This window comes from Camelus ferus, chromosome X, assembly GCF_009834535.1.
Source record: "Camelus ferus isolate YT-003-E chromosome X, BCGSAC_Cfer_1.0, whole genome shotgun sequence".
NCBI classification, from domain to species: Eukaryota; Metazoa; Chordata; class Mammalia; order Artiodactyla; family Camelidae; genus Camelus; species Camelus ferus.
Window position 1 is genome coordinate 90,307,439 of NC_045732.1, and position 21,033 is coordinate 90,328,471.

General features: G+C 44.8%; 2 protein-coding genes across 3 annotated transcripts in view; one reads left to right on the forward strand and one right to left on the reverse strand.

Annotated features, from left to right (window-relative positions):
• LOC102511205 (transmembrane 9 superfamily member 2-like) overlaps positions 1–7,793 on the forward strand; it is a 73,286-nt gene extending 65,493 nt beyond the window's left edge. Inside the window, exons 17-18 of one of the 2 annotated variants that reach the window (XM_032475219.1) lie at positions 6,349–6,542; positions 7,620–7,755. In XM_032475219.1, coding sequence (XP_032331110.1) covers positions 6,349–6,401 — 53 coding nt within the window. In that variant the 3' untranslated portion in view covers positions 6,402–6,542; positions 7,620–7,755. Of the gene's footprint in view, positions 1–6,348; positions 6,543–7,619 lie in introns of both variants that reach the window. The other variant, XM_032475218.1, reaches the window with a different exon arrangement.
• GPR101 (G protein-coupled receptor 101) lies at positions 1,237–18,193 on the reverse strand. The gene is made up of 2 exons (XM_006194030.3): positions 16,202–18,193; positions 1,237–1,247 (listed from the first exon to the last, which is right to left on the reverse strand). Exon 1 carries the CDS (start codon positions 18,191–18,193, stop codon positions 16,661–16,663), a length of 1,533 nt encoding a protein of 510 aa, XP_006194092.2. The 3' UTR covers positions 1,237–1,247; positions 16,202–16,660.
• Positions 18,194–21,033: the final 2,840 nt, after the last annotated feature.

The window sequence follows — 21,033 nt, forward strand, 5'->3', positions numbered from 1 at the left end:
GCTGAAATTGCCATTGGGTAGTAAATTAAATATTTTACATGAGGATTTATATATTAAGCAAGCAATGTAAATGTTTGCACTTAGGCATATACTAGTATTCCAGAGCAGTAGTTCTCAACCACGGATGAATTTGTCCCTTATAGGACATTTAGTAATATCTGGAGACATTTCTGATTGTCATGACTGGGAGGATGGTAATGACATCTACTGGATAGAGGCCAGGAATGCTGCTAAACATCCTACAAAGCACAGAATAACCCTCAACAACAAAGAATCATCTGGCCCAAAATATTAATACTGCTGCTGTTAAGAAACCTGGTCTAGAGTGAACATTTTTTCCCTTTGTTTTTGACTTTATATTTATATTTATTTATTTATTGAAGTATAGTCGGTTTTGAACTATTTTTGAACGTTACTTTTACTTGAGAGTTAGTGCTACTTGCAAAATACAGTTTTGATCATCTCAGGAAAACATGTTTAGAATCTGAGACTCTGAGTCACCAGTGACTGTGCAGTGATTGAAGCCAATGTGATACAAAGAGCTTTTAAGACCCAGAAGAAGTATCAGCCAAGTGCGGAGTGCTTTTCCTGTTGGCTCTCTCCCTAAGTGTCTGTGCTTTGAATATATTTTTATTCATTAAAAGAAGCAAATGAAGTTCAATATGTTTTGAGAGTGGCTACTGCATAATATTTTATCACTAAATTAAAGTGAAGAATCCATGTTCTCACACAGTATGAGATGAAATATACTATACTGAAGGAAAAGTCCAATTATCTTAACACACAAATGTTAGCTATAGTGGGCCTTTTGTGTTTTACTATACCAAGTTGTCTCTGCCTTATTAAAAATTTCAATTCTAAAGGCCAAAAGATCAAAAAGGGATAAAGATTTATTAAAGCTAGTTGTTAACCAACTAACAAATATTTACTAAGCTTCTTTTATGGGCTTGACAATGTGCTATAGGGAATATGGAAACATAAGATAGAATACCATTTGTCTTTTTTGTTTTTAGTTTGCATTCTTTTTTATTGACATATACAGTTTACAATGCTGTGTCAATTTATGGTGTACAGCATAATGTTTCAGCCATACATATACATACATATATTCCTTTTCATTATAGGTTACTACAAGATGTTGAATATAGTTCCCTGTGCTATACAGAACAAACTTGTTGTTTATCTATTTTATATATAGTAGTTAGTATCTGCAAATCGCAAACTCCCAATTTATGCCTTCCCATCTCCTTTATCCCCTTTGTCTTTTATTGAGTTGACTGTGTATCAACTATTTGCACATATTTATCTCACTGAATTTTGACCTAATTATCTAATTATTATGAGGTATAGGTCATATTACTCCCACTGCATGCATGGAGAAACTGAGGCCCAGAATAATTGACTTGTTTAAGATCTCTCAACTAGTAAGTGTTAGAGCTATAATTCATTCAAACCTAGGTTGGTCTGATTCCACTGTTCATTCTCTTAAATACAAGTCTCTATGTCCTCCTCAAGAAAGAGGTACTTTCTTTGAGCTGGGGCCAAACCAACAACCAAAGGATGCTTGTGGAATCTGCTTTGTGGTCCTTTATTTGATCAGGGGGACTGCCCTTAACTGGGAAAACTAAGACAGGTGCAGAAAAGCAATAAAATATTGCCTCCAGGAATATATGGTGAAAACAGACAGTCTCAAGTCTTTCCCATGCCCTTTCAACACTTCCAACCCTTCTTTAAAAAAATAGAGGGGAGGAGGGGGTATAACTCAAGTGGTAGAGTGAATGGCTTAACATACCCAAGGTCCTGGGTTCAATCCCCAGTAACTCCTCCAAAAATAAATGAGCAAACCTAACTACCCCCACAAAAAATAATAAAATAAAAATTAAAAATTCTCTAAAAAAAATAGAGGGGAGGAGGGTATAGCTCAGTGGTAGAGTGAGAGCTTAGCATGCACAAGGTCCTGGGTTCAATTCTGGTACTGCCACTAAAAATAATAACTAAATAAACCTAATTACCCCCCCAAATAAAAATAAATAAGAAAAATGGAAGCACTTCCTTCCAGTTTTTCCACATTATTCTAAGATAGAGGGAGTCAAGGCCAGTGTAATCTCTGGGATAATTTCATTACCTCTTTAATTTCAGCTCATTTGGATTTCGGCTTATATTTATGGACCAGAGTGCCAGGTGCTATAGGAATGAACAGGACAGAGTGTTCTCTATTCTCAGGGATACTGAAAATCTCTGGGTCTTACTGTTTTTCCCAGTGCAAGTAGCTAGAGACCTACTTTAGCTCTGGGCCCTGTGGTAGCAAGCATTCTTCTAGTTTTGAGCACCACACTAAAACATTTCAAAGGAAGGGAAGTATTCCTTTTCCCCAGAGGTAAGCAAAAGCTGCACTCTCTGGCATTCTTGTTTTTTTTTTTTTTAATGGAGGCACTGGGGATTGAACCCAGGACCTTGTGCATGCTAAGCATGCGCTCTACCACTGAGCTGTAGCCTCCCCACCCGCTATTCCCTGGCATTCTTGTTTGGTGCATTTTCCAGCATCTCATACCTGGGTTGATTTTGTACCCCTACCCTGAAGCTGCTTTTGTCTGACTTCTGCTTTTTCTTTGAGGTATTTCTGTACAAAGTAGTTCCTGGTCATCTCAGCCTGTATTGATATCTCCACCCTGGAACAGTCAGGACAGAATTGGCTTTGAGTCCCAGTTGTACTGTTTATTGGCTGTGTGTCATAAGGCAAGTCACTTTACCTGTCTGAGTCTCTGTTTCCTTACAGAAGATAATAGCACCTACCTCAGAGTGATTGCACACGTGATTGCACATGTGAAACACTTAACCCAGAGCCAGGTGTATGAGTATTTAGCTATTATCATTACTCAGCTGTTATATGAGTATATAAAATATATAATATATATTATTCATATATTCATAGTATATTAATATATATTATATGAATAGTTCATATAATCATTCAGCTATTATCATTATTCAGCTATTCAGCTGAATAATCAGCTATTCATTCATTATTCAGCTATTATCATTATTACCATTATCATCATCGTTGTCATCTTGGTCATGAACAAATTTGTTCATCTCACTCCCTCACCTGTGTATCTTCACTGGCTCCCAGTTGCCTATATGATCAAATCCAAAGTTCTTAACTTAGCACCCATTATCTGACCCCCACCTACTTTTGCAAGTCCTTTTTCCTATATGCTCTCTTTAATGTTCCCTTAATTTTCTGATCACTCACCCTTAATGTTCCAGCCCCTTTGCCATGGTTTTCACTATTCCTTAAAACTGCCAGGATTTTAATTGTTTCAGGCCTTTATACGTACTTTCCCCTCTGTCTGGAATAGCTGTCTCCCCTCCTCAAATGCCTCTGAATCCAGCTTAATAGCATCTTCTGTATGATGCCCTCTCCAAATTCCTGCCATTCATTCAAGAAGTGTATATTGAACACCTCTGGGATATCATGCACTGCCCTAGAGGCTGCGGCTTTAGCAGTGAGCAGAACCTTACACAAAGGGATAAAAATCTCTGTCCCCATGGAGCTTACATTGCTAAGCAGTTAATTTAAACAGTTCAGGTTAACAAACATTTGTTGTCCACCTGTAGTGTCCCCAGCACTGTGCTGAGCACTGGGGTTCCAAAATGGAGTAAGACTTCACCCCCAGACTCAAGGCTATAGTCTGGAGAGAGGAGACCTCTAAGCATTTCCATGTATCACGATAAAGATCCTAATCGTGCTGAACCCGGGGTTTTGTGAAAGCACAGAAGGTTTTGCGAAAGCATGGAGGGGGCGGGGGCCAAGAGGTCAAAGAGACTTTCCTAGAGAAAGTGTAGGGCTGAGTCTTGACGGAAGACCGAGTCTTGGCAGATTTGACAAGCTGAGCAAGTCATGGCATGTGGGAACCTGTAGGTAATTTGAGGTTGCTGGGGTTTGCATTTTAAGCCATCGCGTGGCAGGAACAAGGCCTAAAGAAGACGGCCAGGGGCCTTGTGTGCTTCACTGAGGAGCTGGAATTTTTCTCATATTAAGTCGTCATTTTCAAACTCGGGTGTGCCTCACGTTTACTTGTGGAAATTATTTAAGACCAACAAAAAGCAATAAATTTGAGGTCCGAGGCCTGTATACCCCAAAGCCCCCGAGTCCGAATCCTTGCTGATCTGTATTTTTAACAGCTTAAAAGTTTTCTGATATGCTCCAGAGTTTAAGTACTTTTGCTCTGGGGAGCTATTAAAGGTTTGTAAGTAGGGGCATGGCGATCAAATTTGTGTTTTAGAAATATCACAATCACTCTGACAGAGTGGAGAATGGATTTAAGAGGGAGACTGGAGGTACAGAGACAAGCCAGGAGACAGTTTTGTAGATGAGAGATGAAGAGAGTGTGACTTAAGACCCAGTGGCTACGGAGATGGACGGACGGATGGAGGGGATGGATTCAAAAGTTATTAAGTAGTTGGAATTTGCTGGTCTTGGTGACTGACAAGATGTGAATGCGAAAGAATTAGGGGTGAAGGGTCCTTTCCAAGTCTTCGTGACATCTGTATAGGTAGTGATATGCTGTATAGCCACCAACTGAGATTGTTCCCCACAAGAACCCTTTTTCTATCCTTTCTATTACCTGGCAAATGCCAGGCCCGGAGAAAGTGCTTATTGAAGACTGAATCAGATGAGGCTGAAGGGAGTCAAGGTCCCCCAAGACCCTTTCCTCCAAACAGGCTTTCTCTTCATTCCTCCGTGCAATGGGTTTAATTCCAATTTTAGGCAAATCTTTTCTGCATTTCTTACTTATGGCTGCAAATTCTTGAATGAATGTATATTAACATTTCGCCGCCATGGTGGCTGTGGAAACTCTTTAAAGTTTTGTTTATATTGAAGAGAATGTGACTGACTTTCAAAATGTTTTATTTAGCTAGTTTCTTCTTCTTTTTCAAGTGTGCACAACTATTATGGGAAACCCCTAGAAGAAACATATAGCATTGGATGCCAGTCCTAGGATCAGCCTGTGGATTCTTTTCGTTATAGAATTGTAATTAGGGAAAGGACGGGGGAAAGACAGGCTTCTCTTCGCGTCTTGAACTGCCTCACTCAAGATCCTGTGGTTGGGTTGTCTTTTTGTTATGTATCACCTGGCCTAATGAAAAAAGATTATGAAGTTTAGAAAGAAACTAGGACATTTCTAGTATTAGTTTTGTCCTTTCTTTGTCCCGAGGTATAGGCAAAGATAACAAATAATAATTTTCTCCCTTTTTGTCCCATCTCCCTTTTTCTACCTTCGCGTTGTAGTACCAGCAATTGAGCTGTAGAAAAAAAAATAATTTCTCCAGATCCTTTAAGTTGCTTTTTTTCGGGGGCGGGGCAGGTAATTAAGTTTACTTATTTATTTAAATTTTTTATTTTTTTTTTTTGTCCAGAAAGGTAATTAGGTTTATTTATTTATTTAACGGAGGTACTGGGGATTGAGCACGTGCTCTGCCACTGAGCTATACCCTCTCCTGCTAAGTTGCTTGTAACTTGTGTGGTTCAATGGCCTTTAGAAGAGAATGCTCCCCAACCCCCATCCCTCTCATCCTACTTAATTATGTTTGTTTACATATAAAAAAGGAAGAAAGGAGGGAAGGAGGGAAGACAGGATAGCCCAGAGATTCTAAACCCTCGTTTCATGTTAGCAGGGCCTGCGGAGATTTAAAAAGTCCTGATGCTCAGGCTGCATCCCAGATCAGTTAAATCAGGATCGCTGCGGTTGTGACCAGGCAATAGTAGTTGTTAAATCTCCCCAGGTGATTCCAGCGTACAGGCACTTTTGAGGAGACTACTACACTAGTCGAAGAAATCCCATGTGAACCTATTTTTGAAGCCCTGGATCAGAACTTCGATGATAGCTATCGCTTCCTGAGTGCCTCCTCTGACAGGCACCCTAATGTATCTTCTTTCTTTCTCAGGTCAAGCCTGTTAGTTGGGGGGGGGGCATGTAATTCCTTTTCCCTTTTGAGGAATAGAGGAGTGAGGTGGCTTGCTCTACATCATATAGCTGTGTCTGCCTGACTCCAAAGTGCAGATTCTTTAGCTCAGCTAACTATCCGAGCAATGGGAGGGTGGATGGATTTTTGTGTTTCGAGCAGGAGACAATTTGGTATTTTAAGCAGAGCATCAGAAAGTTGAGAATTTATAAACATTTTAATAATTTATGGAAATAATATGCAGCAAATTGAAATCAGGAATGTTTTAGATTCAGAGACGTGTGTTAGCTACAGACCTGTCGTCTCCTGAACCTTTGAAGTTGTTGGATTGAAAAACGGAAGCCTAATGTAGAAATAGGTATTATCATCCCCATTTTTCAGCTGAGAACACTGAGGCTTGGCAAGACTGTCACTTGGCCGAGATCAACAAGTAAGCAGAGCCCTCCAGAGCCTGTGGTCTTAATCACTATACTGTACTGCCTCTTGACAAGGAGTGTTGAAGGCTGCGAGGGAAGTAACGTGATGGTGTATAGGATGGGAAGTTATTCTAAGTTTAGAAATTGGCAGAGAAAAAGGTAACAAACCTTGCCTAAAGCTTTTTGTGACCTTGTTATTAAGTAAGATGTTTTCCTAGATGATTGAATTGTCTTGGGGTGCCCCATTTAGACTATAGGATTTGGAAGTTTTATTAGAGTTTTCTTCAATTAGGTCATTGAACCTTAATATCATCTGAAAATTTTTTTTATAGTATGAACATCAGTGCAATTCTATGTTAAACAATTTTGTCTGTAATTATGTCACCCTGAAACTTAACGGTATCTTCTGTTCATGCCCTTCTCCTGTCCACGGGTTTAAGCCTATGCAGTGTTCACATTGGTGTGGTGCCTGGGAGTTGTTTCAGTGTTGGCTGGCTTTTTTTCACCTAACACCAGGTTATAAAGATCGCTAAATGCTGCTTTATTTTGGTCTTTATAATTGTCACTTTTGATTCCTATCTTATTTCACTGAGCACTTAGTCCATCAATCGTTTAGCGAGCCACCTTATTTGGGGGCATTTGGCTTGTTTGTAATTTTTCAATATTATAAATCAGTATTATGAACACCTTTTTGCATGTAATTTTTTTCTTCTATGGGATCATTTCTTTAGGATAATTCCCCAAAGATGGGATGTTTCTCAAGTTTAATAATATACAACTTTGATTTAGAAAACTAATATATGCTCTGAGTACGTAAGTAAATAGCTTATTCCCACTTTTGCTATGTAAAATGATGAGGGTCATTTACGTTTTCTAAATTGAAGCAAGTTATACAAAGTTTATTGTGTTAGAAAGTAGCCTTGGACCTTTCTGTATCCTTTTTGAAATAGAGAACTTAAGCTACTCATTTTTATTATTTTGCTTTGATTGGAGACCTGCAGTGTTCAGCCAGGTGGATCTCACACCCTTTTGCAGGTGACCGCCTCCAGCCCTCTGCTCATCTTTGCTCCAGGAGAGAGCCTGGCGACTTTCACTTGATATTTCACTCAAGATAAAGTCTTGAGATTTAGAGAAGCAGTAGTCCACCTCAAAACTGACATGCTTTGTGTTTTTGAGAAAGCTACTTTGATTTTCTATAATGTCTGGTTAACAAAGATCTTTTTCCTTTTGTTGCAGGGACAGTTGGATTTTTTTCCTGCTTCTTTTTTATTACTAAAATCTATAGTGTGGTGAAAGTGGATTAAAGAATATCTCCAAAGGCTTCCAGGCACATCACTGTTGCTTTTGAATATAAATCTAGATCTATATGAACATCTGTCGAGATATGTCTGTGTGCTTCCAATGGCATGTTTTAAATATATATCAATTTAAAATCTCATTGTCTGGCCTCAGTTTGTATGACATAAAGCACTGATTGTTTGGAAAAAACAGATTGGGAAATAGGTTTATTCTAAGTCATATTTTCCTGAAACAATACCATAAAGAGGTTTGACTTAAAGCAATCAGAAGGGGAGGGAGTATAGCTCAGTGGTAGAGTGTGTGCTTAGCATGCATGAAATTCTGGGTTCAATCCCCAGTAACTCGGTTAACAACAATAACAACAAAAAGCAATTAGAGCAATTAGAGGTGTATTTACCTTAAATTTAAAGTTGAGTACATCGGTTTTTCAGATGAAATTTTTTTCTTTTCTGTTTCTTCCTCATTTGTTTAGAGCATCAGAACGACTGTCAAATAAATCTTAGGTAAAATGTGAATTTTTCTAACTTAAGTTGATTGTACAAACTAGGTTATACTTTTATACCTGGGTGTTCACTTAAAAATATACATTGGTTTAGCATAAAGCATTTGTGAAGTACCAGCTACTGCTGTCTTATTCCTGTGCATTTCTGGTTGTTAGTTGTCTTTTTTTTTGTTTGTTCGCTGCCTTTGGAGGCTGAGAATATGCAAGTCTGACTTAGTTGTGTGTAGAGAACAAATCTTTGGAGCCAATGTTCGTGAATTTATTTGCTTCCACGCAACAATAGTCAGGTGTCACAACTCCCCAAATGCTGGGAATTTGTATTGTAAATAATCTTTGAGCTTACAATTTTGGGGGCATGTCGTGAACATCATACATTTTTCTGCGGTAAATTTTATTGACAAATAGTGGTCTTATTGAGAAAAACGTTTGAAAACTATCTACACATACTCAATTCATGAACATTCTCAGAGCCGTCCTGAAGCTGAGGGATACTTGTTTGTGTGTGCAGGGATCCAGGAGGTGGTGTTGCCCTTGAAGGGGAGTTTGGAATGAGGAGGGACATGGTCAGAGAGTTGTGTTCTGAAAGAGAGTGGGAGCGGGAGGAAGAGTTGACCAGTTGCCTCATGGAAGAAGACACTAATTCCCTAGCCAGTGGTGTGCCTTGGTCGATATTGGAAGGAAGCAGGCATATGACAGGAGGCAAACAGACCTTGGGCCTGGAGCAGACTGGTGGGGAGGGAGTGGCTACAGAAGGTCAAAGGTGTCTCTCTCTCTTTTTTGAATTTACAAGTTGATGTATATTGTTGTTAATTTCTGGTGTACAGCATACTGATTCATATATATATGTGTATATATATATATATATTCCTTTTCATATTCTTTTCCATTATAGGTTATTACAAGACACTGAATATAGTTCTGGGTGCTATACAGTAGGACCTTGTTGTCTACCTATTTTATGTATAGTAGTGTGTATGTGCTAATCCCAAATTCCTGTTTATCCCTCCCCCTGCTTGGTAACCATAAGTTTGTTTTCTACGTCTATGGGTTTGTTTCTGTTTTGTAAATAAGTTCATTTGGGTCATTTTTCTTAAGAGTCCACACATAAGGTGTCTTTTGACAGTGGACTACTCCGAGCCTCTCAACTCACTGCCCTTCAGTCTCATAATCTACGGCTGAGTCCTCAGCCCTGTTGACCCGAGGACCTGCTATTAGGAGATGCTTTGGAACTGATTTCATTCTCCTCTGAATGCTCTGCGCTGAGCAGTGTTGTAATGAGCTTCAGGGGGCTCTTTTCCCACCATGTTTGCTGCCTGATAGTTTTATCTGCGCTCGCGAGCCCACTCACTTGCATCGGCGGTAGCTGGCTAGAAGGCAAATTTGTTTCTGCAGCAGGAAAAGATCGCCGCCCGTGGGGCCTTCACAGATCACAGTCTGAAGGCGGCTGTATGTGGGTCTTGTGGTAGCCAGCTTGGAACATCTTGAAATACAGTGGGTAAATCAGTGTTCAGCTTGACTTGGGAGTGAAAAATGGGAAAGAGCATTTTCCTTTGGTTGAAATGGGGATGAACAGCTCCCTGAGCCTCCAAGTGGGCCCAGCATGCCACTTGGGGAGCACGAGGCCGGCGGTCCCCTGTCCTACCACTGATGACATTCCCAGAAGAGCTACAGGTCAAGCACATCGACTTGAGAGGAACTAGTGGGGTAAGTTGTAGACATATGTGCCTCTCTCATCTGTGCCTTGTGTTTTTATACGTTGTGGTTGGCGTTAGCGGCAGAACCATTTTCTGAACCTGGGGCTTGAAGAAACATGCTCCTGCCTCCTGTTCTGTAATCCCCGGTGAGTCGGGGCTGAACTCTGTGTGTGTGTGTGGCTGGATTGTGCTGGCGGAGGTGTCCCGGTCCTGAGTAGCGGGGCAGCAGGGGTGAGGGCCCCGTGGGGGTGACCCAGGTGCTGGGCAGTACTGTTTCCTGAAGCAAAGCCTATTCACATCCCACCAAACCTCATTGCTTTGAGGATAAAGACTGGCATTTGGGAGCCCCGCAAACCATCTGGCCCCATTTGCCTACTCTGCCGCTCCCCCCTCACTGTGGAATCCTTTTTATTCATAGAGGACAAGGCAAATACTCCTCTTCCAGCAAGCCCCTCAGGATGACCCCCCCATCCCACTGCATAGTCCTTATATTGGAATAGCACACTGTGAAATACTGGAGCCCATATATTTCATTCTACTGTGTAATACAATTAGGTTATCCCCGTCTCCTTTGTTCAAGCAAAAGAGAAGAGATGGTGAACTAATTCTGTGTCTCCTTCCCTTCTGTTTCCCCATGGAGCTCGGCACAATAACCAAATACACACCTTAAAATTAGACTTTATTTAGTATATTTAAGAAGAATATACCAAGGACAGATTAACAGCACCTATTTAATAAACACAAACATTAACAATATTTAGTTAAACCACAAACATCAATCTTTTTGCATTCCCCAAGCAGGAGTCCGTTGGTCTTGTCCAACAAAAAAATGCACTGTAACCATTTTCGAAAGGATCCAATTAAAGCCAACCAAAATATGAAACCTTGTCCTTGGGCAGAGTCTCTGAGACTACTGACCTGTGTAACAGTATTGATTTATGAATTTGATTGGGGTGTGAAGGGGTTTCTCTTCTTGCTGGGGCTGGGGGACGATTAAGCCCACCGCTTTTGTGCACCTGAAGGTAAGTTGTGCCAATGGGAACTTGGCCCCAGGACTGTAGTTTGGCGATCCTTTGAAAAGGCACTTTTCAATTACAAATACTTCTTGAAAAGGAAAAGGAAAAATTCAAATTCAAAATTTAAAATATTAAAACTGTTCACTGACTGAATGCATTTTCCTCTTGTTTTCAGTCTCAAAACAGCACATAAAATTTGGTATTAAAGGCAGTTTTAGAAATTATTCAATGAGGGTGTATATATATAGTTTTCAGCTTTAATATTTTTATTCTTAAAATATAATAAACTCATCTCGTAGTTCTCTTTTCTTGTCTGATGCAAACGCCATTGCGATATGATTGTTTATTTCTCGAACATCTCAGGTGCGACCCCCGGAGGAGTCCCACTCACTCTTTATTTACCCATCTATGCTCTCTTATCTCTCAGGCAACCAACCAAAGGAAAAATAACAGAGCAGCCTTTTTCTGGGTTTTTGTACTGCTCTGGGAGAGTAGGGATGGTTACAATATAGATCTGCTAAATGCAAACCCTGTCAGTTCACAGTCGGGTACAGATAACAGGACTCCAATAGACTGTCCTGGGGTCTTTGCTCTTTAAAGGGGAAAGGACTGTCTTTTTGATTTTGCATTCTATACAATTAATGGAAAACAGGCATACCAGTGCCAAGCATGTTGTGGAGAACTGCCAGCGAGGACTTCAGCCAAGACGGTTAGTTCACATTAGTGACCAACTGTACCAGAAAAAAGTTTTCACTTGTCCTATGTTGTACCAGGGACTTAAGGAATGAAAGGCACCATTTCCCGCCGCCCCACCTTGGAGCATTGTATACGTCCTGTAGGATACACTTTAAAAAGAAAACTTTAAAAACAAATGTACTATGTTCTACTTCAGAAACTGACCAAGGTGTGGGTCACGAATAGAATTCTGCATGCATTTTATTAACTAACTTTACACGTACATACTACTCATTTTTGAGGATGACACTATTTACGAACACATACAATCTAATATCTAGCACCTTATCTCCAAGAACACTTACATTTTATATATAATAATAAGGTACAGTTAGGGGAATTACCACAGAAAGGAATACACCACTGAAACAGACAAAGATAGCAAACTTTGAACATTAAAGTTGTAGCACAGATGAAGAGGGGGGAAATCCACTCAACTTTGAAGCACCAAACTAAAATCCACCTTGTTTTCCCCTATATTTTAGAACAAGAGAGATCCAGTAACGAATCCTTGGACATAGCAAACCTGTGAGTGTACAAGTTACTGTGTTTTCCCCTTGGTGTGTGTACTTTGAGATACAAGCGCTTTGAGAGGCAATGATGGGAGCATTTGACTGCTGCTGGCGACCTTCGACCTTTGTTTACCTTGAGGATTCTTATTTTACGTATCAAAGAGCAGTGAACTTGCCACTGACCTGGCAGGCAGTGGCCAAGTTCTGTGGATGTTAGCTTTCCCATTTCTTCCTTCAGCCAATTTGCTGTAGAGGAAGAGATCGTTTGTAAGTAACTGGAAAGAATTTATGACAAGAGTCTCTCTATTTGACTTTTAGGCTATGATCTGTTGTTTGTGACTCACTGCTTCTGTGTCCTCGTATCTAAGCTTGGAGGGGCTTCATGGGGGCCAAGAACACTGTCTGGCCCATAGAAAATGAGAGAGACAGAAGGACCGAGAGGGTTAAAAGACATGACTGACCAGATTTTCTCTCCTTATCTCAGTAACTGGCTCACAGCCAACCGTTCCTTTAATCTTTTGTCTGCTCTAGAAGGAAAAGACATTTTGCTTAGAGAAGCCTCTCCTGACAGCATGGTGGTTTGTCTTAAAGAGAAATACAACAAGAAAGACATTATGAGGGGAAAACACTTCTTTTGATTTTTTTCCCTTAAAATATGGGGGAAGGCAGATATGAGAAAAAAATACAGTCCAGTAGTTTAAATTGTTACTCTCTTTGTTTTATCCTCATAACCTCTGAGGGTTTTATCCTGGAGAGTTCAAATGACCAGATGATGTGTAATTTTTCTCTTCCAAATGGTGTATTTCAGACACTTTTAAGAGCATTTTGGCAAAGTCTAAGAAAGAAAACCTAGTTTAATCTTGTAAATTATTCTTCAAAGTGTAGTTTAATCTTGTAAATTATTCTTCAGATAGTATGAAAAAAATCTTTTGAAGTCACTTTACCTAGCTTAATTGGCTAATTATGTATAAAATAAGGCAATATCAGGCACCTTACAATTTTATAGGTAAAATTTTTTTAGGTTTTTTCCTGAAATAATTGGACAGTATCTACAGGATTAAATGTGCTCCCAAAGATGTGTTGTAGTGGGTGCTTTTTTGGTAAGAAATGAGGTGCCTACCTCCTCCTCCATCATAAAAGGTCACTTTTCCTTACTGGTTGAATTTGAAGTAGGTATCCCATCGTCTCTAAATTCGATTGGATTGGGGAAGAGACAGAAAAATATCTTTAATTACTGTTCATGCCTAGTGTTCACATCTCTCTTCCCTGCTTCTGTGGGCCCCGGGGTCCCTGTGCATCTGTCAGCTCTGGGTTTGGGGGGGAATGAAGGGGAGTGAGTGAGCACACAGAGCTTCAAGCATGGGATATTCCTGAAGGGCCAGTGCAGCAGTGGGCGGGAGGGGGAGTGAGGCAGGCGAAGGCAGTGGGCATGATGGCAGGAGGTAGGCCGGGAGCCGGAAGCACACAGGACTTCCGAGCAGCTGGTGTTGGTGGTGCCTTCAAGAAGGTGGACCCTTGCATCCGAGAAGTCGTAGAAGCCCGGGGCTTGCTCCTTATTACTGCCTTCCCAAGCTTGTTGAAACTGGTGTGTTAGTCAAAGCACCTGCGACTCCTTGGCAAACTAGATGCTCTATGATTCTTAAATAAGGAAATCATTAAATTGGAAATCACATTGTTTCAAAGGCTGGTTTGTCTGGCCCCTATACTTTAATGGGATTTTTACTGCACACATGGAGTGGCCTTGGCCAAGGAATACATCCTTTAAAAACATTCAGGGAATGCTACTGCACGTGAGGGTCTGTGAGGCTAATGATGACTTTTCTGTCTGCTTTCAGGTTTTCAAATGACAAAACAGTATGTGCAGTAAAACCTCATGAAGTTGATAGTGTTTTATTCAAAATTGCATAAAATTTGAAGCTGTCGCTGTGTCCAAGCTAACTGGAGGCCCTATTGATGGTTAAGAAGAAAATGTTGGCAAAGCAGAATGCTCCGAATTCCAAGGTCCTCTTTTCCAGTCTCCCGCTTTTGAAAGGTTTTCACCTTTGAAAAATCCAAGTTGCTATAAGAGTGGACAATGGCTAAAAACAGGGAAAGGGGGAACTTGAAAAAGGAAATCGGTGCGTCCCGGTGCCTTAGAGAACACTGTGTGTGCTGGGAGGTGGACTTACCACACGCGTACAGGCTCTGCTTCCATTTTGATTTGGGATTTTGGCAAACAATTTTCTCTGATACACTTTGAAGGGGTTCATCTTTAAAAATAAAACAAGAAGTTCAGTTTCAACAAAATATTTGAAGACATTTAATGTTTGAAATCCTGTTGCCTACCCAGGTCAGCACTGCTACTCGAAGGTCAGGCTACAGCTACCTTGAACTTCTCCAACTGTGACAGATCGTGGAGGCGACACCCCTCCCACCATAGAAGGACTGGTACACAGGCCGTTTCTTTGTTCAGATATCCTTTGAGGACAGGTCAGTGCAAGAGTCTGGCAATAAACTGGAATCATAAATTTACACATGTTGGTAGAAAAATAAATGCTCTGCAAGGGTAAACTTCAGCCCCCATGTCTTGTCTGAATTACCACAAGTCCCAAATTAATGGGGTTGAAATCAATGCGATTTTCATGGATATACTGAGTTGACAGGTCAGCTCAGAGTTATTTGGGTCTGTCGCCTCTCCGCTCCTAAATTCTGTGCATGGTGATGCCAAATTCCCATGCAGATTTAGCCCAAATACACTGCTATTCACCTCTTCCCCTTGAGAAGTTCATGTTGCAATCTGTCAGGAGGAAGAGATAAAATATAAATGAGCTTGACTTTTAAATGAATGAAATTTGAGTTCTAATATAGACATGGTAATCACACAAGAATGAGACTAAACTCTGAACATGGCCATCTTTATGTACAACCACCTGATTAACCATTTTTTGCAACCAAATCCTCCCTCCTCGCCCTCCACCCATATTAACATCAGATTTCTGCATGAACACTCAACTGACCGTAGAGCTGCTTTAATTTGATCTTCAGGAGAATCAAAAACACTGTTTTGATCATTTTTTGGTTTTGTGTTGTTTGGTCGTGTTGATATGGTCGGTGCCCTCAGAAATACACAAGTGTATACTATCCCTACCCAAAGTGGTTTCCAGGGTTTGAGATTTGAAAACTCTTCCCCTGCATTGCCCCGAGGGACAATGTAGATATCGTAAAGGTTTTTCCAAGTGATATATATTTTAACAGCCATAATTAGGATATGTCTGACCTGAACGCTTTGATCTTAGGGTTATTTGGAATAGGTCAGATGCTTGCCAGGTATTGAGAAACCATCTTTTCTGTTATTTGTGACCCTCTTATCTTTCTCTTCTACATCTGGGGAGAGCCGAAAGGCTTCAGACAGAGCCACAGGTGGATAGGACACGTGAGTGTGCCTGGAGGAAGGAAGAGGTTTCTCCTGCCTTACGTGCTCCCCATGTGGAGATCATATTCTTGGTCTATGGTCTCATGGACACAAAAGAGATTTCTAGTGGGCACATTACTCTTGATTGGCAGTGGGAGTTTTGTAGGACTTTGGCCACCCCTAATGGAATTTCTTTTTTTCTGGAAATACTGTCTGACCAAAAAGGCCTATCTGGGGAAAAAACCACACAAGTGACTGGCAGAGGGCATTTTGAATGATTGTTGTGAGCATCTCAAGTCAATCACAAAGGGAAAATTGCAAAAGAGTGGCATGATTTTTGTCCCACTATTATTCAAATGGGAGACAGAAAATAGTGTTAACTGACAATTTTCTATTTGCATGAAATAATTTTGGTCTCAGCCCATGCACAAATCCAGGATTTTACAGAAAAAAAGTCCACTGTAGCCCCGTGTGTGTATGTTATTTCTCTGTTTTCTCCCTTGGACTAGCTTCCCACTTCAAATAAGCCCTACTATCCTCTTCCACTTTTCTTGATCCCTTTAGGGGATCTAGAAACTTTTTGGTATTTTAACTATGCGATGCCCTTAGTTTCTGTAATAGTCTTTGCACCAGATTGTGGGTCTCTTCTGTTTAGAATTTGGCTCATACGTTGATCAGTCAGTAGGATTCTGCTTCCTGGGCTCCATGAACGATTTGCTCCGTTGCTTTCCATTCAGATGAACAAAGGCTGAAGCCTCTGCCCATGAGCTCAAAAGTCCTTAAGTTCTCCAGCATCATCTTCCTTCTCCCTCAGAGCGAAAGCCGACACACGGTAACTCTGGGGAGACACACAGAATATCAAGTGCGGGTCCAAAATGGATAGCCCTTGTTGCTTTAAGAAATTTAGAGCCTAATAATTTTTTGGGGGGAATTCCAGTCAGAATCCTCCAGTCCATTCTTTGAGGGGCACACTTCCATACATTTATCTACCTTGTGGTGAGAGGGATGTGTGCGGAACCTTTGCCTGGAATGGTATGAGCTGGCATTAATGGGGCTGTGGATGGTCCATTTAAGAGAAAGCCGCTCCTGTTTTCTGTGGACAGTTGAAGGTTTACCTTAGAACCAACTTCAAGGCGAAGTGGCAGAATCATGAGAAGGGACGATCTTGCCTTCGGTTCCACCCTCGGTGCCGGCTTCGGTTCCAGGCAGGTCAGGGTGATTGTCTTCTTTGGGGACCTTTTCCTTGCAGAAGAACTTCTTCAGCATATCCTGGATCTCCTTCTTGATGGCCTTGTGCATGTAGCCATAGATGTAGGGGTGGATGCAGCACTGCAGGAAGAAAAGCCAGATAATTATGGTGATCACCCACTGGGGTACCTTGGTTTGGACATCCACCCACACGGCCAGAACTGCTAGAAAGCAGTAGGGCCCCAGGGACAGCACGTAGGAGAAGATGATGAGGAAGATCACTTTAGCAGCTTTGCACTGGTAGCACCTGGGCAGAGGAGGGTCGCTGTTACTGTTTCGACGACTGGCTGGGAGACTCTCGGGGATGTTCACCGCCTCGATGTCATCCTCACTGAAATTGATGTCATCCTCACCAAAGCCCAAGTCATCTTCACCCAAGTCAATGTTGCACTGGCTGACCTCTCTGCCGCCCTTGTCTGCCTTCTTGCTGCTCTCAGTCTTGGTGCTGCCTTCTTTACCCTCCGTGCGGCCTTTGCTGGCCACCGAGCTGCTTCCTCTGACCTCCTCGCTGCCCTTGGCCTCCACGCTCTCCTCACTGCTCTCCATGCTCCCTTCCTTGGCCTTCCGGCTGCCATCCCTGGCTTCCACGCTGCCCTCCTTGGCCTTGACCTCACCTTCATCTTGGCCATGAAACTCACTCTCATCCTGGAACTCATCCTTTTTCTCTCCCTCTTCGTCCTCATTATCCACATGGTCCTTGGCTCTCACCTCCAAGCTGTGGCTCTTGACGTTGTACAGCAGAGCATGCTGCCGTCGGGCCGCACCGAACACCACGGAGTAGCAGGCAATCATGACAATCAGTGGGATGATGATGAAGGACACGACGCTGAGAATGGTGTAGCTGGGGCTGGCCCCCCAGATCATGGAGCAGAGGGCATTGCGCTCGTCAAAGGCAGCCTGGCCCCAGCCATAGAGTGGGGGTGTGCTCTGCAGGATGGCCACAATCCAGGTGCCATAGAGGAGCATGTAACCCCGGCGCTGGGTCATCTTGGCCGGGTAGGAGAGAGGGTGGATGATGGACAGGTAGCGATCCACCGACACCACGACGATGGTGTTGACGCTGGCAAAGGCGAACAGGTGAGTGAGGCTAACCAGAGCGGTACAGAAGTGGCTGTTGAGGGGCCAGAAGAGAGGCATGGAGGTGGCTACCACCCAGGGGGCCACAAGCGAAATCTGCAGCAGGTCAGTGACGAGGAGGTTAAAGATGAAGCGGTTGGTCACCTGCAGCAGCTGTGGCTTGCGCTGCAGCACAAGCGCCAGCACTATGTTGCCGACGAAGGAGGCGGCGAGGAAGATGAGCAGAACGCTCGAGCGGATGATGCCGTGCGCCAGGCTGATGGGCATTTTGGAGAGGGGCATGCACGTGTAGCTGCTGTTGTTTTCGCGAGTGCTGTTGGTGCAGGTGGGCGCCATGGCCGCGGCTGGCGGGCGGGAGACGCGTGCAGGCGCGGCGGGCACCTGCGGGCGGCGAAGGGGCGCACTGTCCGCGCACACTGTCTAGGCTGGAGACGAAAGAAACACGCGGGCCGGGTTAGTTCCCCTGCCAGGGGAGGGGGCGCCTCTGCGCCGGGCAGCAGCTGCAGGGCCTCCGCCTCGGGGCCCTCACGCGGCCCCAGTCCGCATCCGGGCAGTTTCTCTGAATCCTCTCACTCTCTGGGTCTTCCTCCTTCCCTCTCCCGGGGTCTCCGAGTCCCCCCCATCTGTCTCCGGGTGGTGCGCGCGCGCTCTGCGCGTCTCCCACACTATCTCAGGGTCTCCGAGTTTGGGTCTCTCCAGAGATCTCTCCAGAGATCTGTCTGTCCCGCCAGCGCATGCGCGCGCTCCATTGCTGCCTATTTACATGTGTCGATTTATCTCTTTCTCTCCAGTGTCTCTCACTAGCGGACTTTGCCTACATCTTTTGGGGTGTGTGTGCGTGTATGTGTGCGTGCGCGCGCGCGCGCGCGTCTCTCTCACCAGTTTTCTCTCTCTCACCCCTGTCTCTCACTCTGTCGTCTATCCCTATTTCTCAGTCCCTCAAAGCAAGTGCGTGCTGTCTGTCCGTCTCTGCCAGTCTGTCGTTCTCTCTCCTCCCTTTCTGTTACTCCCATCTCTCAGTTTCTCTCTGAGTCTCTTCCGCCGGCGCACTTTCTCTGTAGCTGTGTGCGCGCGTCTGTATCTCGTCCTTCTTCCGGTCTTGTCCCTGTCTCTCCCTCTGTCTCTTTCTGATGCGCTCTCGTCTCTGTACCTCTGCCTGTCACTGTCTCTGTCGCTCGCTAGTGCGTGTACTTCTCCATCTTCTCCTAATGCTGTCTCGTCTCTCCATTTCTGTCTCACAGGCTATCTCCCTCATAATCCCTGTGGGTCCCCAGTGCACCTGTTCAGTATCTCTAGCTCTATGTGGGTCTCTGACCGTCTCCGTGTCTCTCCAACTGTCTTGTGTCCGTGTCTCCCTCGGGTTCTGTCTCCTGTCTCTTGCTGCGCTTGCTCTTTCTCCGATCCTCTCCCCTCTGAGTCTCTCCCTGTCCCCACCGCGGTCTCTGTCACTCCGTGTGTTAACTTCTCCCTTTACCGCTGTCTGCATGTCCCTCTCCGTTGGTCTCTGAAGAGCTACTGCTTGTCCCTCCCGATTATCCGTCTCTTCGTTGCTCAGACTCTCTCCAGCGCGTGCACTTAAAGGGAGCTGGTTTCTCTGTCACACGCTCTCCTTGCGACTCTCGCTAAACACTTTTCTTGTATGTTTGAGTGTGTGTGCATCTCTGTCTCTCTCCATCTTTCTCCGAAGATCCCTCACCTCGATTTTTCTCTGGCTGGATCTCTGTCTCTGATCTCTATCTCTCTGTCGACTTTATTTTGCCATGGAAACCAGCTGCCGCCTTGGCCACCGCTGGCTCTGGCGGATAAATCTCCTAGTTTGTCAGCAGCTCAGCGGTGGCTGGATGCAGGGAGGATTGCGACCCCCTCCCCTCCCCAAATTCGGCATCTTCCCTGCATTCTCCAGCCCACTCGGCATCAGTGGCGGTGGCGGATGTAGGGATGGGTGAGCTCGTAGAGAACGGGGGAGGAGGCAGGGGTGCTGGGGTGAGTCTGAGAGAGAGCGCGCGCAAGAGATTGAGAAGCAGAGAGAGAAAGAGGAGAGAAAAAATGAGAGACAGAGAGACAGAGAATGAGAGACAGAGACAGTGAGAGCTACACAGAGAGATAGAGAAAATGACGCGCAAAAGAGACGTAGAGGTAATGAATGAGCAAATGAGAGGGAGATGGATAGAGCATGAGAGAGAAAGACGAGAGACAGCGAGACGGAGAGACAGGGAGAGACGGCGGCAGAAAAATAAAAAAAGAAAGTAAGAGAAGAGAGGATAAGAAGCAGAGGCCGTGAGAAAGGGCGAGGAAACATCGAGACGATGGTGGGGGGGCTGCGGCGCGCGAGGGAAAGTGCGAGGGAAAACGAGAGGGGAGCTGCCGGCCGCGCGGCGGCGGGCAGGGGCCGCGCCGGGGGTCTCCACGCAGGGCAGCGCAGCCGCCGTCGGGCCGCGGCGGACGGGGCTTCCCGGGCGCCGGAGCGCGGGGGCGCGCCGGGCGCGGGGGCCGCGGCGCGGGGAGCCGAGCCGGGCCGCTTACCTGTTGCTGCCGGAGGCGTCGCGCCGCGGGAGCTGCGTGCCGGTCCCTGGGGACTCGCCGCGCTCGACCGGGCGTCTTCTCGAGGCGCCGGCGGCCGCGAGCTGGCACCGGGCGGCGGGGGCGGCGGGGGCGGCGGGAGCCGGGCGCCTGTGCCCGCACGTCCGGCCGGCGCGGCGCGCTGCGAGCTCTGAGCGGCGGCGGGGGCGCGCGGCGTCTTAAGGCAGCGCGGGGCCCTCACCTTGCGGCGCCCCCCTCCCCTCGGCCCCCGCCCGCGCCGCTGACGCACGAGGCCGCGGGCGCCCGGAGGAGCGAGCGAGCGTGCGGGCGGGCGGGGGACACGGCCACGGGCCCCCGCCTCGATATTCTCACCCCGCATCTCCGCCCCAGGCGGTCCGAGCTCACTTGAGACCTCGCGGATTGGGGATCGTCACCAAGGCTGATTTTCGTGCAAATGTCATGCCTTCCTGGCCTCCGGATTTCGGGCCAGGGCCAGGCCTCAGACCTGCACAGTTCTTCCGATGAGAAGCGGAAACCTGGGCCGGGGCCTGGGGTCTCGACCTTTGAAGATCCCCTACTCCCACCCCGCTAAAGTATGGACCGCCCTTGGGCCGGAGAGAGGAAGTGACTTTGATATCACCGATTTTCCACAATTC